Source organism: Bos grunniens, chromosome 12, assembly GCF_055505025.1.
Source record: "Bos grunniens cultivar Pamir isolate PY7600 chromosome 12, Bosgru_T2T1.0, whole genome shotgun sequence".
Taxonomy (NCBI): domain Eukaryota; kingdom Metazoa; phylum Chordata; class Mammalia; order Artiodactyla; family Bovidae; genus Bos; species Bos grunniens.
Window position 1 is genome coordinate 70,160,860 of NC_141176.1, and position 20,087 is coordinate 70,180,946.

Sequence of the window (20,087 nt, forward strand, 5' to 3'; positions counted from 1 at the left end):
ACTCAGTCACCAAAAAGAATGAAATAATACCATTTGCAACCACACGGATGGGCTTAGAGATTACAATACTGAGTGAAGTAAGTCAGATAGAGAAGGACAAATATCATATGGTATCAGTTATATGTGGAATCTAAAAAAATGATACAAATGGACGTTGTTCCAAACAGACTTCAAACACAGTTTTCAAAGGGGAAAGGCAGGGGGGAGGAATAAATTAGGACTCTAAGGTGAATATATACACACTACTATATATAGAATTGATACTAATAATTAACAAGGAACTATTGTATAGCATGGGGCTTCCCACGTGGTTTAGTGGTGAAGTATCCACCTGCTAATGCAGGAGATGTGGTTCTGATCCCTGGGTCAGGAAGATCCTCTAGAGGGGGAAGTGGCAACCCATTCCAGTATTCTTGCCTGGAGAATCCCATGAACAGAGGAGCCTGGCAGGCTACAGTCCATAAGGTTGCAAAGAATCACACAGTGAGTAGACAGCACTGTGTAGCACAGGGAACTCTACTCAATAATCTGTGATAGCCTATATGGGAAAAGAATCTGAAAAAGAATAGATACATGTATACATATAACTGAATCACTTTGCTGTACACCTGAAACTTACATAGCATTGGAAATCAACTATACTTTACTGTGCCAGTAAAGGTCCACATAGTCAAAGCTTTGGTTTTTCCAGTAGTCATGTACAGATGTGAGAATTGGACTGTAAAGAAGGTTGAGCACTGAAGAATTAATGCTTTCAAACTGTGGTGCTGGAAAAGACTCTGAAGAGTCCCTTTGACTTCAAGGAGATCAAAGCAGTCAATCCTAAAGGAAATCAATCCTGAATATTTATTGGAAGGACTGATGCTGAAGCTGAAGCTCCAATCCTTTGGCCACCTGATGCAAAGAGTCAACTCACTGGAAAAGACCTTGATGCTAGGAAAGATTCAGGGCACAAGGAGAAGGGGGCAACAGGATGAGATAGTAAATTGGCATCACTGACTCAATGGACATGAGTTTGAGCAAACTCCGAGAGACAGTGAAGTACAGGGAAGCCTGGCATGCTGCAGTCCATGGGGGTCACAAAGAAATGGACATGACTTAGCAACTGAACCACAGCAAAAATTAAATTAAAAAAAGTGAAGCTTGTGATAAGAAAAACTGGTATGGCTTGTAGTTCTAATTAAGGTTTCTTTTCCTTTCCTTTTAGGAAATCTTCAGAGTACTATTACCGACATATTTTGAGGATTTACTTACTTACTTTCAAAAGTTTGATCCCTCTGATTCTGGGGCTTTGTTCAAAGCCTATGGCTACACTGCTGTAATGAATGTCTGCCTTGTCATTTGGTCAATTCTGGTGCACTTTTTCTTCTATTACGTTCAGCGTATAGGAATGAGATTAAGAGTAGCTGTGTGCCATATGATTTACTGCAAGGTAAGTGTCATTTGGTACAAAAGTTTGTACCTCTTCTGAAGAATCAGAAGCATTTTGGGAAAGTTCTCTGTAGATTAAAAATTTTGTAACTGGTGTCATTTACTCCTTACCAGAGATACTTGATATCTGTTTCAAGCCAATTTGTTGTTGTTTGAGCAAACTTTACCAATATATAATGAAAAGTTTTGTTTGGAGATCAGACCAGGGCTGAATTTGATAACTTTATGCATAGGCTGGTGCATAATACCCATTAAACTTATATTGAAATCTAATTAAAAAATAGGTATCAAAATTATCAAACTGATTTTCAATGTTTTCTTGCCTAAATCTTATTGTGGTATTCATGGAAATTTTGTTGTTTTTCATTTAAACCTTCATTTACATCAAAGTTGTGTTTAAAAGTGACTTCAGTGATTGTATCTATAACATTAAATTTAGGAGGAAAATATGAATTTAATAAAATAAATGATTATATTTTACATGATGCATCTAGTCATGTTTAATATAATTGTGCTTACTAAATAAAAATATAAGTGAAATCTGTGCCAAATTAGACTCACTCATGATATTCTGACGATTGTTTTTGATAATATTAAAGAAAATGGTTGAGTGTTTGGGAGAAAACTTGAAATTTTAATTTGTTTTTAGCAATTTTAGAGGGTATTTATGTTGCTATTCATTGAAGTTATTTTCTTAATACAATATTTTCTTTTTTTTAGTATGCATTATAGCAGTTTTAATAAAATCTGGTTTGATGTTTCTAGTGTTTTTGTATTGAGAAATGCTATAAAATTATTCTATATTTTACTCTAGTCTTATCTAGTATAAAAGGAGTTAAGTATTTCAATGTCTTTACAAATGAACTGTCACAGATACACCAGTGTCATGTGCTGGAGAGCTCTTGATAAATGAGATCTTAGATATCTTTTTGTCCTTGGCTGTTTCATTTTAAAAAAATCCTTATTTAACCATGTTGTATACTTGAAATTTTCTGAGAGAGTAGATTATAAGTGTTTTCACTGTACACACAAAAAGATAACTACATGAAGCATTGGATATGTTAACTGTTTTAACTACAGTAATCATTTCCCAGTGTACATTTATGTCGAACATCTTGTTGTGTGCATATATATATATATATATATATATATATATATTTCATTAAAAATAAACAAAATCCTCATTGAAAGATAAAACCAAGCAATTTAAATGAAAACAAGCACATCTGTTACTTGGTTGCTACTTATCTGAAACTTCTATTTTTTAGGAATATTTTTCTCAGCAAATTAAAGATATCTTTCCTCAGCTTTTTTTGAGCAGAGTCTTGTTAATCTTTGGGCTATGTGAACCTGATTCATGAATCTAACATTCTAGGTTCTTATGCAATATTGCTTTTTACAGCGTTGGACTTTCCTTTCACCACCAGACATAGCCACAATGGGGCGTTGTTTTCACTTTGGCTCAGCCTCTTCATTCCTTCTGGAGCTATTTCTTCGCTCTTCTCCAGTAGCATGTTGGGCATCTACTGACCTCGGGAGTTCATATTTTAGTGTCAAATCTTTTTGCCTTTTCATACTGTTCATGGGATTCTCAAGGCAAGGATGCTGAAATGGTTTGCATTTCCTTCTCCAGTGGCCCACATTTTTCCAGCTGAGCTGTTTCAAATCCTAAAAGATGCTGCTGCTAAAATGCTACACTCTATATGCCAGCAAATTTGGAAAACTCAGCTGTGGCCACAGCACTGGAAAAGGTCAGTTTTCATACCAATCCCAAAGAAAGGCAATGCTAAATAATGTTCAAACTATTGCACAATTGCACTCATTTCACATGCTAGCAAAGTAATGTTCAAAACTCTCAAACCTAGGCTTCACCAGTACATGAACCAAAAACTTCCAGATTTTCAAACTAGAGTTAGAAAAGGCAGAGGAACCAGAGGTCAAATTGTCAACATACGTTGAATCATAGAAAACGCAAGAGAATTCCAGAAAACATCTACTTCTGCTTCATTGACTACACTAAAGCTATTTACATTGTGGATCACAACAAACTTAAAAATTCTTAAAGTGATGGGAATACCAGAACACCATACTTGCCTCCTGAGAAACCTGTATGCAGGTCAAGAAGCCATAGTTAGAACTGGACATGGAAAAATGGGCTGATTCCAAATTGGGAAAGGAGAACGTCAAGGCTGTATATTGTCACCTATATTGTCACCCTTTTTATTTAACTTCTGTTCAGAGCACATCTGGAGAAGGCAATGACACCCCACTCCAGTACTCTTGCCTGGAAAATCCCATGGATGGAGGAGCCTGGTGCTGCTGCCCATGGGGTCGCTAAGAGTCGGACAGGACTGAGCGCCTTCACTTTCACTTTTCACTTTCGTGCATTGGAGAAGGAAATGGCGACCCACTCCAGTATTCTTGCCTGGAGAATCCCAGGTACGGGGGAGCCTGGTGGGCTGCCATCTATGGGTTCGCACAGAGTCGGACACGACTGAAGCGACTTAGTAGCAGCAGCAGCAGCAGCAGCAGCAGCAGCAGCAGTAGAGCACATCATGCAAAATGCCAGGCTGAATGAAGCACAAGCTGAAATCAAGACTGCTGAGAGAAATATCAATAACCTCAAATATGTAGATGACACCACCCTTATGGAAGAAAGCAAAGAGAAACTAAAGAGCCTCTTGATGAAAGTGATAGAGGAGAGTTAAAAAGCTGGCTAAAACTCAGCATTCAAAAAACAAAGATCATGGCATCCAGTCCCATTCGTTCAAGGCAGATAGATGGGGAAACAATGGAAACAGTTTCAGACTTTATTTTTTTGGGGAGGGGTCTCCAAAATCACCACAGATGGTGATTACATCCTTGAAATTAAAAGACTCTTGCTCCTTGGAAGAAAAGCTATGACCAACCTAGACAGCATATTGAAAAGCAAAGACATTACTTTACCAACAAAGGTCTAGTCAAAGCTATGTTTTTTTTTTCCAGTAGTCACGTAGGCATATGAGAGTTGGACCATAAAGAAAGCTGAGTGCCAAAGAATTGATGCTTTTGAACTGTGGTGTTGGAGAGGACTCTTGAGAGTCCCTGGACTGCAAGGAGATCAAACCAGTCAATCCTAAAGGAAATCAATCCTGAATGTTCATTGGAAAGACTGATGCTAAAGCTGAAACTCCAACACTTTGGCTACCTGATGCGAAGAGCTGACTTGTTGGAAAAGACCCTGTTGCTGGCAAAGATTGAGGGCAGGAGGAGAAGAGGGTGACAGAGGATGAGATGGTTGAATGGCATCACCAACTCCATGGACATGAGTATGAACAAGATCCAGGAATTGTTGATGGACAGGACAGCCTGATGTGCTGCAGTCCATGGGGTTGCAAAGAGTCTGACATGACTGAGCAATTGAAGAACAACAAGTGTGAAACTGGGGGTCTGGCATGTCACTGTCAGTCATAGACTGTAGAACATAAGCTAATTTGTTCCTAGGTGATGTGGAAATGCAACAATGCCCATACACTCCAGTCAAGCATCTTCCTTGTCCTCAATCATCATGTTTGTTATTCTGTTGCACCTTCTTCTATTTAGAAGATGAATACTCAGGTTTCCCTACAAATTGTTTAGAAGTTTGTCTTTGCAGATCATGTTTAATCCCTATAAATAAATAAATAGGAAATTTCACCAGAAGTACACTATGAAACTCTTGTATTAGTTGTGAGGTGATGTTTCACTCAAAGTTTACTCTTTGTTCCACATGTAAGCCATTGTCCACCTGGTTTTCTTTCTCTTCCCACTAGTTCTTTGGAATGTTGCCTTTGAGAAATTGGACCCTTCCTGGCATGCTGCTTGAAAGTGAAAGTGACAGTCTCAGTTGCTCAGTCATATCCAACTCTTTGCAACTCCATGGACCATAACCTGCCAGGCTCCTCTGTCTATGAAATTCTCCAGGCAAGAATACTGGCGTGGGTTGCCATGCCCTTCTCCAGGGGGGCATGTTGCTTACATGAAAGTTGACATTTGCCAAAGGCATTAATTTGCCTACTTGATTAGCCTTAAGGAATTGTTTCTTTTTCCATTTTTATATGATATTTTATATGATATTTAAAGATTACACTCCATTTACAGTTATTATAAGATATTGGCTGCATTCCCTGTGTTGTACTATATATCATTGTAGGCTACCCTACACCCAATAGTTTGTACCTCCCACTCCCCCATCACTATATGGCTCCTCCACTTCACTGGTAACCACTAGTTTGTTCTCTGTATCTGTGAGCATATTTCTCTTTTGTTTTATTCACTAGTTTGTTGTATTTTTAGGCTCCACTTATAAGCAATATCATACAGTATTTATCTGTCTCTCTCTGACTTATTTCATTTAGCATCAATTCCATTCAGTTCAGTCACTCAGTCGTGTCTGACTCTTGGTGACACCATGGATGGCAGCACGCCAGGCTTCCCTGTTCATCACCAACTTCTGGAGCTTGCTCAAACTCATGTCCATTGAGTTGGTGATGCCATACAACCATCTCATCCTCTGTCATTCCCTTCTCTTCCCGTCTCCCATCTTTCCCAGCATCAGGGTCTTTTCCAACGAGTCAGTTCTTGGCATCAGGTGGTCAGAGTATTGGAGTTTCAGCTTCAGCATCATTCCTTTTAATGAATATTTAGGATTGATTTCCTTTGGGATTAACTGGTTTGATCTCCTTAGTGTCCAAGGGACTCTCAAGGGTCTTCTCCAACACCACAGTTCAAAAGCATCAATTCTTTGGTGCTCAGCTTTCTTTATAGTCCAACTTTCACATCCATACATGACTACTGGAAAACTTATAGCCTTGACTAGAAGGACCTTTGTTGGCAAAGTGATGTCTCTGCTTTTTAATATGCTATCTAGGTTGGTCGTAGCTTTTTTCCCAAGGATCATTTTTCTTTCAGTTTCATCGCTGCAGTTACTATCTGCAGTGATTGGATGTCTGTGTATGGATAGTTAGGTTGCTTGCATATCCTGACAATTGTAAATAATGCTTATATGAACATTTTTTGAAGTAGTGTTTTTTTGGATATATCACAGGAAGCTGAATTGCTGGGTCATGTGGTAGTTTTCTTTTTAGTTCTTTGACAAACCTTCATACAGTTCTTCACAGTGGTTGTCCAATATATATTTCCACCAATAGTGTATGAGTGTTACCTTTCCTCCACATCCTTACCGGCATTTGTTATTCATGTTCTTTTTGATTAAAGTCATTCTGACAGGTGTGAGGTGATATCTCATTGTGGTTTTGATTCACATTTCCTCATTGGAAAAATGTCTATTTAATTCTTTATGTCCATTTTTAATAGAGTTGTTTGTTTTTATGATGTTGTGTTATATAAATTGCTTGTATACATAGGATATTAATCCCATATAGGTCATATCATTTACAAATATTTCCTATGATTCAGTATTTTTTCTTTTCATTTGGTTGATGATTTCCTTCTCCATGCAAAAGTTTTAAAGTTTACTTCTTTTCTATTTATTTTTGCTTTCATTTCTTTTACTTTAAGAGAGAGAACCCCAAAATACACTGCATTGGTTTATGTCAAAGAGTGTTCTGCCTATGTTTCCCTCTAGGAGTTTTATAGTATCTGGTCTTACATTTAGGTCTTTAATACATTTTGAGTATATTTTTGTATATGGTATTAGAGAATGGTTTAATTTCGTCCTTTTAAATGTAGCTGTCCAGTTTTCCCAGACCTTTGTTGGTAAAGTAATGTGTCTGCTTTTTAATATGCTGTCTAGGTTTGTCATAGCTTTTCTTCCAAGGAGCAAGCTACATTTAAAAATAGCCAAACTGATCACTTGAATCACAGCCTTGTCTAACTCAGTGAAACTATGAGCTATGCCATGTAGGGCCACCCAAAATGGATGGGTCATGGTGGAGAGTTCTGACAAAATGTGGTCCACTGGAGAAGGAAATGGAAAAATCACTTCAGCATTCTTGCCTTGAGGACTCCATGAAGAGTATGAAAAGGCAAAATGATAGGACACTGAAAGATGAACTCCCTAGGTCGGTAGGTGCCCAATATGATACTGGAGAAGAGTGGAGAAATAGCTCCAGAAGGAATGAAGAGGCTGAGTCAAAATGAAAATGACACCTAGTTGTGGATGTGACTGGTGATAGAAGTAAATTCTGGTGCTGTAAAGAACAATGTTTCATAGGAACCTGGAATGTTCCATCTATGAATCATGGTAAATTGGAAGTAGTCAAATAGGTTATGGCAAGAGTAAACATCAACATTTTAGGAATCAGTGAAATAAAATGAGCCGGAATGTGTGAATTTAATTCAGATGACCATTATATCTACTACTCTGGACATAAATCCCTTAGAAGAAATGGAGTAGCCCTCATAGTCAACAAAAGAGTCTGAAATACTGTACTTGGATCCAGTCTCAAAAATGACAGAATGATTTCTGTTTGTTTCCAAGGCAAGCATTGAATATCACAGTAATCTAAGTCTATGCCCCAACCCGTAATGCTGAAGAAGCTAGAGTTGAATGGTTCCATGAAGACTTATAAGAACTTCCAGAACTAACAGCCAAAAAAGATGTCCTCTTCATTATAGGGGACTGGAATGCAAAAGTAGGAAGTCAAGAGATACCTGTAATAATAGGTAAATTTGGTCTTAGAGTACAAAATGAAGCAGGGCAAAGGCTAACAGCATTTTGCCAAGAGAATGCAGTGGTTATAGCAAACAGCCTCTTCCAACAACACAATAGACAACTCTACAAATGGACATCACCAGATGGTCAATACCAAAATGAGATTGATTATATTCTTGGCAACTGAAGATGAATAAGCTCTGTACAGTCAGCATAAACAAGACTGGGAGCTAACTGTGACTGAGTTCATGAACTCCTTATTGCCAGATTCAGACTTAAATTGAAGAAAGTAGGGAAAACCACTGTGCTATTCAGGTACGACCTAAATCAAATTCCTTATGATTATGCAGTAGATATGGCAGATAGATTGAAGGCATTAGATCTGACAGATACAGTGCCTGAAGAACTATGGATGGAGGTTCATAACATTGTACAGGAGGCAGTGATAAAAACCATCCCCAAGAAGAAGAAATGCAAAAAGGCAAAATGATTGTGAGGAGACCTTTCAAATAGCTGAGAAAAGAAGAGAAGTGAAAGGCAAATGAGAAAAGGAAAGATATACCCATTTGAATGCAGAGTTCCAAAGAATAGCAAATGAGAAAGCCTTCCTTAGTGATCAATGCAAAGAAATAGAGGAAAACAATAGAATGGAAAAAACAGACATCTCTTCAAGAAAATTAGAGATACCAAGGGAATATTTCATGCAAAGATGGGCACAATAAAGGACAGAAATAGTATGGACCTAACAGAAGCAGTAAGAACTATTCAAAAAAGATCTTAATGACCCAGATAATCATGATGGTGTGATCACTCATCTAGAGCCAGACATCCTGGAGTGTGAAGTCAAGTGGGCCTTAGGAAGCATCACTATGAACAAAGCTAGTGGAGGCAATGGAATTCCATTTGAGCTATTTCAAATCCTAAAAGATGATGCTGTGAAAGTGCTACACTCAATATGCCAGCAAATTTGAAAAACTCAGAAGTGAACACAGGACAGGAAAAGTCAGTTTTCATTCCAATCCCAAAGAAAGGCAATGCCAAGGAATGTTCCAACTACTGAGCAATTGCACTCATTTCACATGCAACCAAAGTAATGTTCAAAATTCTCCAAGCTAGGCTTCAGCAGTACATGAACCGAGAACTTCCAGATGTACAAGCCAGATTTAGAAAAGGCAGAGGAACCAGAGATCAAATTGCCAACATCCGTTGGATCATAGAAATAGCAAGAGAATCCAGAAAAACATTTACTTCAGCTTCATTGACTACACTCAAGCCTTTTACTTTGCTTGTTGTGGGTCACAACAAACTCTGGAAAATTCTTCAAGAGATGGGAATACCAGACCACCTTACCTGCCTCCTGAGAAACCTGTATGCAGGTCAAGAAGCAACAGTTAGAACCAGACATGGAAAAATGGACTGGTTCCAAATTGGGGAAGGAGTGCATTAAGGCTGTATATTGTCACCCTGCTAATTTAACTCATATGCAGAGTACATCATGCGAAATGTTGGGCTGAATGAAGCACAAGCTGTAACCAAGATTGCAGGGAGAAGTATCAATAACCTCAGATATGCAGATGACACCATCCTTATGGCAGAAAGTCAAGAGGAACTAAAGAGCCTCTTGATGAAAGTGAAAGAAGAGTGTAAAAGCTGGCATAAAACTTAAAAAAAAAAAAAAAAAAGAAAATCATGGCATTCAGTCCCATCATTTCATGGCAAATAGATGGGAAAACAATGGAAACAGTGACAGACTTCATTTTCTTGGGCTCCAAAATCACTGCAGATGGTGACTGCAGCCATGAAATTAAAAGATGCATGCTTATTGGGAGAAAAGCTATGACCAATCTAGACAGCATATTAAAAAGCAGAGACAGTACTTTACTGACAAAAGTCCATCTAGTCAACTATGGTTTTTCCAGCAGTCATGTATGGATGTGAGAGTTGAACCATAAAGAAAGCTGAGTGCCAAAGTATTGGTGCTTTTGAACTATTGTGTTGGAGAAAACTGTTGAGATTCCCTTGGACAGCAAGGAGATCAAACCAGTCAATCCTAAAGAAAATCAGTCCTGAATATTCACTGGGAGGACTGATGCTGAAGTTTAAGCTCCAACACTTTGGCCACCTGCTGTGAAGAACTGATTCATTGGAAAAGACCCTGATACTGGGGAAGATTGAAGGCAGGAAGAGAAAGAGACAACAGAGGATGAGATGTTTGGATGACATCACTGACTTGATGGACATGAGTTTAAGCAAGCTCTGGGAGTTGGTGATGGACTGGGAAGCCTGGTGTGCTGCAGTCCATGGGGTCACAAAGAGTTGGACATGAGTGAGTGACTAAACTGAACTGTGCATTTTTTCAGCACCAGTTATTGAAGAGACTGTGCTTTCTCCATTGTGTATTCTTGCCTCCTTTGTCTTAAATTAGTTGACCCTAAGTGTATGGGTTTATTTCTGGACTCTCTATGCTGTTCCATTGATCTATGTGTCTGTTTTTGTGCCAGTATCTACTCTCTTCCCTTGGACTTCCCTTGTGGCTCAGCTGGTAAAGAATCTGCCTGCAATATGGGGACCTGGGTTTGATCCCTGGGTTGGGAAGATCCCCTGGAGAAGAGAAAGGCCACCCAGTCTAGTATTTTGCCCTAGAGAATTCCATGGACTGTATAGTCAATGGGGTCACAAAGAGTTGGACACGGCTGAGTAACTTTCACTTCACTTTCATACTGTTATTTTGATTACTGTAGTTTTGTACTATGGTTGAAGTCAAGGAGTGTGATTACTCCAGCTTTGTTTTTCTTCATTTTTTTTTTTTTTGGACTATTTGTGTCATTTGTTTTTCCATACAAATTATATATATTTTTTGTTCCAGTTCTGTGAAAAATGCCACTGGTAATTTGATAGGCATTGCATTGAATCTGTAGATTGCCTTGGGTAGTATGATAATTTTGACAATACTAATTTTTCCAATCCAAGAACATGGTATATCTTTCCATCTGTTTTGTCATCTTTAATTTCTTTCATCAGTGTCTTATAGTTTCAGGGGTACAGATCTTTTACCTCCTTAGGTAGGTTTATTCCTAGGCATTTTAGTCTTTTTGATGTAGTGGTAAACAGGATTGTTTCCTTAATTTCCCTTCATGATACTTTGTTAATAATGTATAGAAATGCAGCACATTTTTGTATATTAATTTTATATCCTGAAACTTTACCAAATTAATTGATGAACTTTAATAGTTTTCTGGTAGTGTCTTTAGGATTTCCTATGTATAGTATCATGTTATCTACAAATAGTGACAGTTTGACTTCTTCCTTTCCAATTTAGATTGTTTGGTTTTTAAAAGAATTGTCTTTTTACAAAGTCAGGAATTGCTGAGGTAAAACCATAGAGGTAATGTGGATTTCCAGAAACATCACTCAGTCGTGTCTAACTCTTTGCAACCCCATGGACTGTACAGTCCATGGAATTCTCCAGGCCAGAATACTGGAGTGGGTAGCCTTTCCCTTCTCCAGGGGATTTTCTCAACCTAGGAATTGAACCCAGGTCTCCCACATTGCAGGTGGATTCTTTACCAGCTGAATCACCAGGGACGCCTAAGAATACTGCAGTGGATAGCCTATCCCTTCTTTAGGAAATCTTCCTGACCTAGGAATTGAACTGGAGTCTCCTGCATTGCAGGTGGATTCTTTACCAGCTGAGCTACTAGGGAAGCCCCTCCAGACACATGGGAGAGACAGTTTCCTCACGCATTTTCATGCATGTAGAATCCTGCTGAGGTGAAGAAATAAGATGTTTCTTTTTTGTAGGTTACAGGTGGGCTGACTCTTTAGGGCAAAAGCTGGTGCTGCAGAGCAGCTCTAAAAGGCCCATCTGAATGTTCCTGGTTTATGCGGAGGCCCTACTTGCTCATCCCTAGTCCTGGAAAGAAATCAGATTGAGTGTTAGAAATGGAATGGCTGCTAAGCTTATAGTCATAGTTTGTATTGTTGAATGATCTTGTGGGATGTATGATATATAGAAAATGACTTGTGTTTTAATTACCTTTCCAAAACTGTGGTAAAATAACTTTTGGCATTTGATCATTGATTTTTTAAAAAATTGCAACAAAATATACACAATACATGTCTTTCTAAATTCCATATATGCATTAGTATACTGTATTGGTGTTTTTCTTTCTGGCTTACTTCACTCTGTATAATCAGCTCCAGTTTCATCCACCTCATTAGAACTGATTCAAATGTATTTTTTTTAATGGCTGAGTAATACTCCATTGTGTATATGTACCACAGCTTTCTTACCCATTCATCTGCTGATGGCAAAACCAACACAATATTGTAAAGTTAAAAAATAAAATAAAATTTAAAAAAAGCACAGTAAAAAAATATACACAATAAAATTTACGGTTTTAACTTTTTTTAAGTGCACCATTTAGTGACATCAGGTACATTCACATTGTTGTGGAGTTATCACCATTATGCATCTCCAGAACCTTTTCATCTTCCCAAATCTGTACCCATTAAACACTAAGTTTCTACTCTCATCCCTTCACCACCATCACCATTCTACTTCTCTTTATGAATTTCACTACTCCAGGTGCCTCATATAAGTGAAAGCATATAATGTCCAGATTATGTCACCTAGCATAATATTTTCAAGGTTTATCCATATTGTATCAGATGTCAGAACTAAATTCCTTTTTTAAGACTGAATGATATTTCATGATAGGTATGTACAATATTTTGTGTATTCATTCATCTGTTAATAAACTTTTGGGTTGTTTCCATCTTATATCTATTGTGAATAGTGCTGCTATGAACATAGGTAAACAAATATCTGTTCAAGGTTGTGCTTTCAGTTCTTTTGAGTACATTCCCAGTAGTGGAACTGTTGTGCTATATACTAATCTTATGTTTAATTTTTTAAGAAACCGCCATATCCTCTTTCATCATGGATACATAATTTTATATTTTCTACTTGATCACTAATTTTTCTCTTTAACTTGAGAACTAAATGAAAAGTTTTCATTAATTCTGACATTTTGTTTGGATCCATGCCTCCAGTTTGTGGTCCACTTAAACATCTCACAGTGGTCACTTCAGATTCCTGATCTCTAGGGCATATTTTGGAACTTTTTACCAAATAAAGGGATCATGTAAAACAGGCTATTTTTTTGTAAAGTCAGGTATTAAAGGCCATAGATTCCTCACCAGAATATTATTTTGAACACTATTCTCTGCTCATTTTATTGTATATTATTTAAAAACATTTTTTAAAAGAATTTAATAAGTATTTACTTTTGTCTGTGCTGGGCCTTTGTTGCTTTGTATGGGTTTTCTCTTGTTGTTTCTCTTGTTGAGGGCTGCTCTCTAATTTCAATGTGCAGATGGTTTCTCTTATTGTGGAGATGGCTTCTCTTATTGCAGAACACAGGCTGTAGGGTGCTCAGGTCCAGTAATCGTGGTGCACAGGCTTAGTTGCCCTGCAGCATGTGGGATCTTCCCAGATGAGAGGTCAAAGCTGTGTCCTCTGCATTGGCAGGCAGATACTTAACCACTGAACCACCAGGGAAGTCCTCTGCTCATATTGGAATGAGGAAACTAAGGTCAAAGTTCTTAAATGATTTCACATACAGTGTGATTGATTCCAAGTCCCCTAATTTATAGTCCAAGTCCTCTAATTTCTTGCTTTAAGCCAGTTTCTCCACTCTCATCTAGTTAGGCTCAAATTTATTTTGCTCCTAAGTCTAAACCTACATTCTTTACACTCTGGGCAGACCCAAATTCATTGAGAAACAGGGTAGGGGATTTCGTTTCTACCTGCTACTCCTCCCTTTGCTGTCCTTGTGGGCGGGGCTTTTGCCACATTGAGGAGATGAAGGATAAACATTGGTCCCTAGAGCCCCACTGTCAGGGGTTATCCTGCTCATCCTGATACCATGTGTAACCCCAAGAAAGTGTTATCCAGTTTGCTATGTTTTAAGTATGAATTTGTATCAACATGGGAATCCAATTCTCTGGCTTCCTCTCTTATTTCAGTCCCTTCGCCTGAATAACTCAGCCATAAGGAAGACCACCACAGGCCAGATAGTCAACCTGCTGTCCAACGATGTGAAAAAGTTTGACAGGGTAAGTGCCTAAGGGATCCTCTTTCATTTTTCACTGGGTTCAGCTTTTTGGGAGTCAAGTGCCAGGGTTTGGTGTCAGCCAGGGTTCTGTTGAGAAGCTAAGATAAGGGTTGTCGTTATCCAGTTCTCATCTCTTCTGTGTGCAACTTACATGTAAAAATACGTATTGTCCTGTGGAAAAAAATCAGATTGAGTGTTAGAAATGGAATGGCTGCTAAACTTATAGTCATAGTTTGTATTGTTGAATGATCTTGTGGGATGTATGATATATAGAAAATGACTTGTGTTTTAATTACCTTTCCACAACTGTGGTAAAATAACTTTTGGCATTTGATCATTGATTTTAAAAAAAATTGCAACAAAATATACACAATACACATCTTTCTAAATTCCATATATATGTGTTAGTATACTGTATTGGTGTTTTTCTTTCTGGCTTACTTCACTCTATAATCGGCTCCAGTTTCATCCACCTCATTAGAACTGATTCAAATGTATTCTTTTTAATGGCTGAGTAATACTCCATTGTGTATATGTACCACAGCTTTCTTATCCATTCATCTTCTGATGGCAAAACCCATACAATATTATAAAGTTAAAAAATAAAATAAAATTTAAAAAAAGCACAGTAAAAAATATACACAATAAAATTTACTGTTTTAACTTTTTTTAAGTGCACCATTTAGTGACATCAGGTACATTCACACTGTTGTGGAGAATTTTGTTTTTCTAATACTAGATAGGCAGTAGTGTTCTTTCCTAGCTCGGTTAGTGTCCCTAAAGGTCCTCCTGGTGTAGCCCTTCTTGCCACATGCTGTCAGTGTTGCTGAACTGTCTTCCTCCTCCTCTGGATGATGAAGGCTTGGTGGGCAGGGATTGTTATTTCTCCTGTGCCCTGTTCAGTGCTGCTGCACAGGGAGCCTGTGAGGAATATGCCAAATAGGTGGTCTCCAGCCAGACTCAACTTCCTTTCAGCTGTCAACCCCACACTTTTTTTTTTTTTCTTTTTTACACTTACCTTATGACTATGCAGTACTTGTTTCCACTGTTTCCCCATAAATTTGCCATGAAGTGATGGGGCCAGATGCCAAGATCTTAGTTTTCTGAATGTTGAGTTTTAAGCCAACTTTTCACTATCTTCTTTCACTTTCATCAAGAGGCTCTTTAGTTCTTCTTCACTTTCTCCTTAATTGTGGTATCATCTGCATATCTGAGGATATTGATATTTCTCCCACCAATCTTGATTCAAGCTTGTGCTTCATCCAGTCCAGCATTTCTCATGATGTACTATGCATATATTTTTGGCTCCAAAATCACTGCAGATGGTGACTGCAGCCATAAAACTAAAAGATGCTTGCTACTTGAAAGAAAAGTTATGACCAAACTAAACAGCATCTTAAAAAGCAGAGACATTACTTTGCCAACAAAGGTCCATCTAGTCAAGGCTATGTTTTTTCTAGTAGTCATGTATGGATGTGAGAGTTGGACTATAAAGAAAGATAAGTGCCAAAGAATTGATGCTTTTGAACTGCAGTGATTGAGAAGACTCTTGAGAGTCCCTTGGACCACAAGGAGATCCAACCAGTCCATCCTAAAGGAAATCAGTCCTGAATATTCATTGGAAGGACTGATGCTGAAATTCTAATACTTTGGCCACCTGATGGGAAGAACTGACTCATTTGAAAAGACTGTGATGCTGGGAAAGATTGAAGGCAGGAGGAGAAGGGGACAACAGAGGATGAGATGGTTAAATGGCATCACCGATTCAATGGACTTGAAAGTGAGAAAACTCCAGGAGTTGATGATAGACAGGGGGAACTGGCATGCTGCAGTGCATAGGGTTGCAAAGAGCTGGACATGACTGAGAGACTGGACTGAACTGAATGCAGAGTCTCAAAAATGACAGAATTATCTCTGTTCGTTTCCAAGGCAAACCATTCAATATCACAGTAATCCAAGCCTATGCCCTGACCAGTAATGCTGAAGAAGCTGAAGGTGAATGGTTCTATGAAGACCTACAAAACCTTTTGGAACTAACAGCCAAAAAAGATGTCCTCTTCATTATAGGGGGCTGGAATGCAAGAATAGGAAGTCAAGAGCTACCTGGAGTAACAGGCAAATTTGGCCTTGGAGTACAAAATGAAGCAGGGCAAAGGCTAACAGAGTTTTGCCAAGAGAACATACTGGTCATAGCAAACACCCTCTTTCAACAACACAGTCGAAAACTCTACACATGGACATCACCAGATGGTGAATACCAAAATCAGATTGATTATATTCTATGCAGCCAAAGATGGAGAAGCTCTATATCAGTCAGCAAAAACAAGACTGGGAGCTGACTGTGGCTCAGATAATGAATTTCTTATTGCCAAATTCAGACTTAAATTGAAGAAAGTGGGGAAAACAACTAGGCCATTCAGGTATGACCTAAATCAAATCCCTTATGATTATATAGTGGAAGTGACAAATAGATTCAAAGGATTAGATCTGATAGACGGAGTGCCTGAAGAACTGTGGATGGAGGTTCATGACATTGTATAGGAGGCAGTGAAGACCATCCTCAAGAAAAAGAAATGCAAAAAGGCAGAATGGATGTCTGACGAGGCCTTACAAATAGCTGAGAAAAGAAGAGAAGTTTAAGGCAAAGGAGAAAAGGAAAGATATACCCATTTGAATGCAGAGTTCCAAAGAATAGCAAGGAGAGATAAGAAAGCCTTCCTCAGTGATCAATGCAAAGAAATAGAGGAAAACAGTATAGACTTGGAAGGACTATAAATCTCTTCAAGAAAATTAGAGATACCAAGGAAATATTTTATGCAAAGATGGGCACAATAAAGGACTGAAATGGTATGGACCTAACAGAAGCAGAAAATATTAAGAAAAGATAACAGGAATACATAGAAGAACTATACAAAAAAGATCTTCATGACCCAGATAACCATGATGGTGTGATCACTCACCTAGAGCCAAACATCCTGGAATGTGAAGCCACGTGGACCTTGTGAAGAATCACTACAAACAAAGCTAGAGGAGGTGATGGAATTCCAGTTGAGCTATTTCAAATCTTAAAAGATGATGTTGTGAAAGTGCTGCACTCAATATGCCAGCATATCTGGAAAACTGAGCAGTGGCCACAGGACTGAAAAAAGTCAGTTTTCATTCTAATCCCAAAGAAAGGAAATGCCAAGAAATGTTCCAGCCACCGCACAACTGCACTCATCTCACACCCTAGCAAAGTAGTGCTCAAAATTCTCCAAATGAAGCTTCAACAGTACGTGAACCATGAATTTCCAGATGTTTAAGCAGTATTTAGAAAAGGCAGAGGAACCAGAGATCAAATTGCCAACATCCGTTGGATCATAGAAAAAGCATGAGAGTTCCAGGAAAACATCTACTTTTTCTTTATTAACTGTGCCAAAACCTTTGACTGTGTGGATAACAACAAACTGTGGAAAATTCTTAAAGAGAGAGGAATACCAGACCACTTTACCTACCTCCTGATAAATCTGTATGCAGGTCAAAAAGCAACAGTTCGAACTGGACATGGAACAACAGATTGGTTCCAATTGGGAAAGGAGTATGTCAAGGCTATATATTGTCACCCTGCTTATTTAACTTATATGCAGAGTATATCATGCAAAATGCCAGGCTGGATGAGCACAAGTTGAAATCAAGATTGCTGGGAGAAATATCAATAACCTCAAATATGCAGATGATAGCACCCTTATTGCAGAAAGTGAAGAATAAATAAAGAGCCTCTTGATGAAAGTGAAAGGGGAGAGTGAAAAAGTTGCCCTAAAACTCAACATTCAGTTTCATCCACCTCATTAGAACTGATTCAAATGTATTAAAGGGACACTGAGGTATAGAACAGTCTTTTGGACTCTGTGGGAGAGGGAGAGGGTGGGATGATTTGGGAGAATGACATTGAAACATGTATAGTATCATATATGAAATGAGTCACCAGTCCAGGTTCGATGCACGATACTGGATGCTTGGGGCTGGTGCACTGGGACGACCTAGAGGGATGATACAGGGAGGGAGGAGGGAGGAGGGTTCAGGATGGGGAACACGTGTATACCCGTGGTGGATTCATGTTGATATATGGCAAAACCAATACAATATTGTAAAGTTAAAAAAAATGATTAAAAATAGTGCACTGGGACGACCCAGAGGGATGGTATGGGGAGGGAGGAGGGAGGAGGGTTCAGGATGGGGAACACATGTATACCTGTGGCGGATTCATTTTGATATTTGGCAAAACTAATACAATTATGTAAAGTTTAAAAATAAAATAAAATTTAAAAAAAAAGAAAAAAAGAAAACCCTCAACATTCAAAAAAACAAAGATCATGGCATCTGGTCCCATCACTTCATGGCAAATAGATGGGGTAACAATGGAAACAGTGACAGACTTTATTTTATTGGGCTCCAAAATCACTGCAGCCATAAAATTAAAAGACACTTGCTCCTTGAAAGAAAAGCTATGACCAACATAGACAACTTATTAAAAAGCAGAGACATTACTTTACCAACATAGGTCTATCTAGTCAAAGCTATGGTTTTTCCAGCAGTCATGTATGGATGTGAGAGTTGGACTATCAAGAAAGCTGAGCCCTGAAGTATTAATACTTTTGAACTGTAGTGTTGGAAAAGACTCTTGAGAGTCCCTTGGACTGCAAGGAGACCCAACCAGTCCATCCTAAAGGAAATCAGTCCTGAATATTCATTGGAAAGACTGATGCTGAAGCTGAAACTCCAATTCTTTGGCCACCTGATGGGAAGAACCGACTCATTTGAAAAGACTGTGATGCTGGGAAAGGTTGAAGGGGGGAAGAGAAGGGGATGTCAGAGGATGAGATGGTTGGATGGCATCACAGACTCAATGAGCATGAGTTTGAGCAAGCTCTCGGATTTGCTGATGGACATGGAAACCTGGCGTACATCAGTCCATGGGGTTGCAAAGAGTCAGACATGACTGAGTGACTGAACTGAATGAAGATAATGGTGACCTCCTTCAAAAGGTCCTACATATGCACTGCCACAGTCAGTGTCCCCAACCCTGTAGCAGGCCACAGCCAACCCATGCCTCTGCCAGGCACTCCTGGACACTCACAGGCAAGTCTGGGTCAGTCTCTTGTGGGGTCACTGCTTTTTTCTCCTTGGTCCTTTTGCGCACAAGCTTTTTTTTTTTCCCCTGCCCTCCAAGAGTCTGTTTCCCCAGTCCTGTGTAAGTTTTGGTGGCCCTATGGTGGGGTTAATTGCGATCTCCTCCGAGAGGGCTTATGCCATACCCAGGTCTGCTGCACCCAGAGCCCCTGCCCCTGTGGCAGGCCACTGCTGACCCATACCTCTGAAAGAGACACTCAAACACTCAAAGGCAGGTCTGGCTCAGTCTTTGTGGGGTCTCTTGGTGTGCACAAGATTTTGATGGCCACAGGACTGGAAAAGGTGTTTTCATTCCAATACCAAAGAAACTCAATGCCAAACAATGTTCAAACTACCACACAGTTGCACTCATCTCACACACTAGCAAAGTAATGCTCAAGATTATCCAAGCCATGCTTCAACAGTATGTGAAGGGTGAACTTCCTGAAGTTCAACCTGGATTTAGAAAAGGCAGAGGAACCAAATTGCCAACATCCGTTGGATTATTAAAAAAGCAAGGGAGTTCTAGGATAACATCTACTTTTGCCTTATTGACTATTCCAAAGCCTTTGAGTGTGTGAATCACAACAAACTGTGGAAAATTCTTTAAGAGATGGTAATACCAGACCGCCTGACCTGCTTCCTGAGAAATTTATATGCAAGTCAGAAAGCAAGTTAGAACTGGACATGAAACAACAGACTGGTTCCAAATCAGGAAAGGAGTTCGTCAAGGTTGTATGTTGTCACCCTGCTTA

At 38.9% G+C, this 20,087-nt stretch overlaps 1 protein-coding gene across 1 annotated transcript in view; it reads left to right on the forward strand.

Annotated features, from left to right (window-relative positions):
• The window catches only part of LOC147361861 (ATP-binding cassette sub-family C member 4-like), a 147,275-nt gene that overhangs the window by 25,993 nt on the left and 101,195 nt on the right, over positions 1-20,087 (forward strand). The window contains exons 4-5 of the mRNA XM_086328418.1: positions 1,208-1,432; positions 14,096-14,185. Of these exons, the coding sequence (XP_086184544.1) occupies positions 1,208-1,432; positions 14,096-14,185 (315 nt within the window). The remainder of the gene's footprint in view (positions 1-1,207; positions 1,433-14,095; positions 14,186-20,087) is intronic.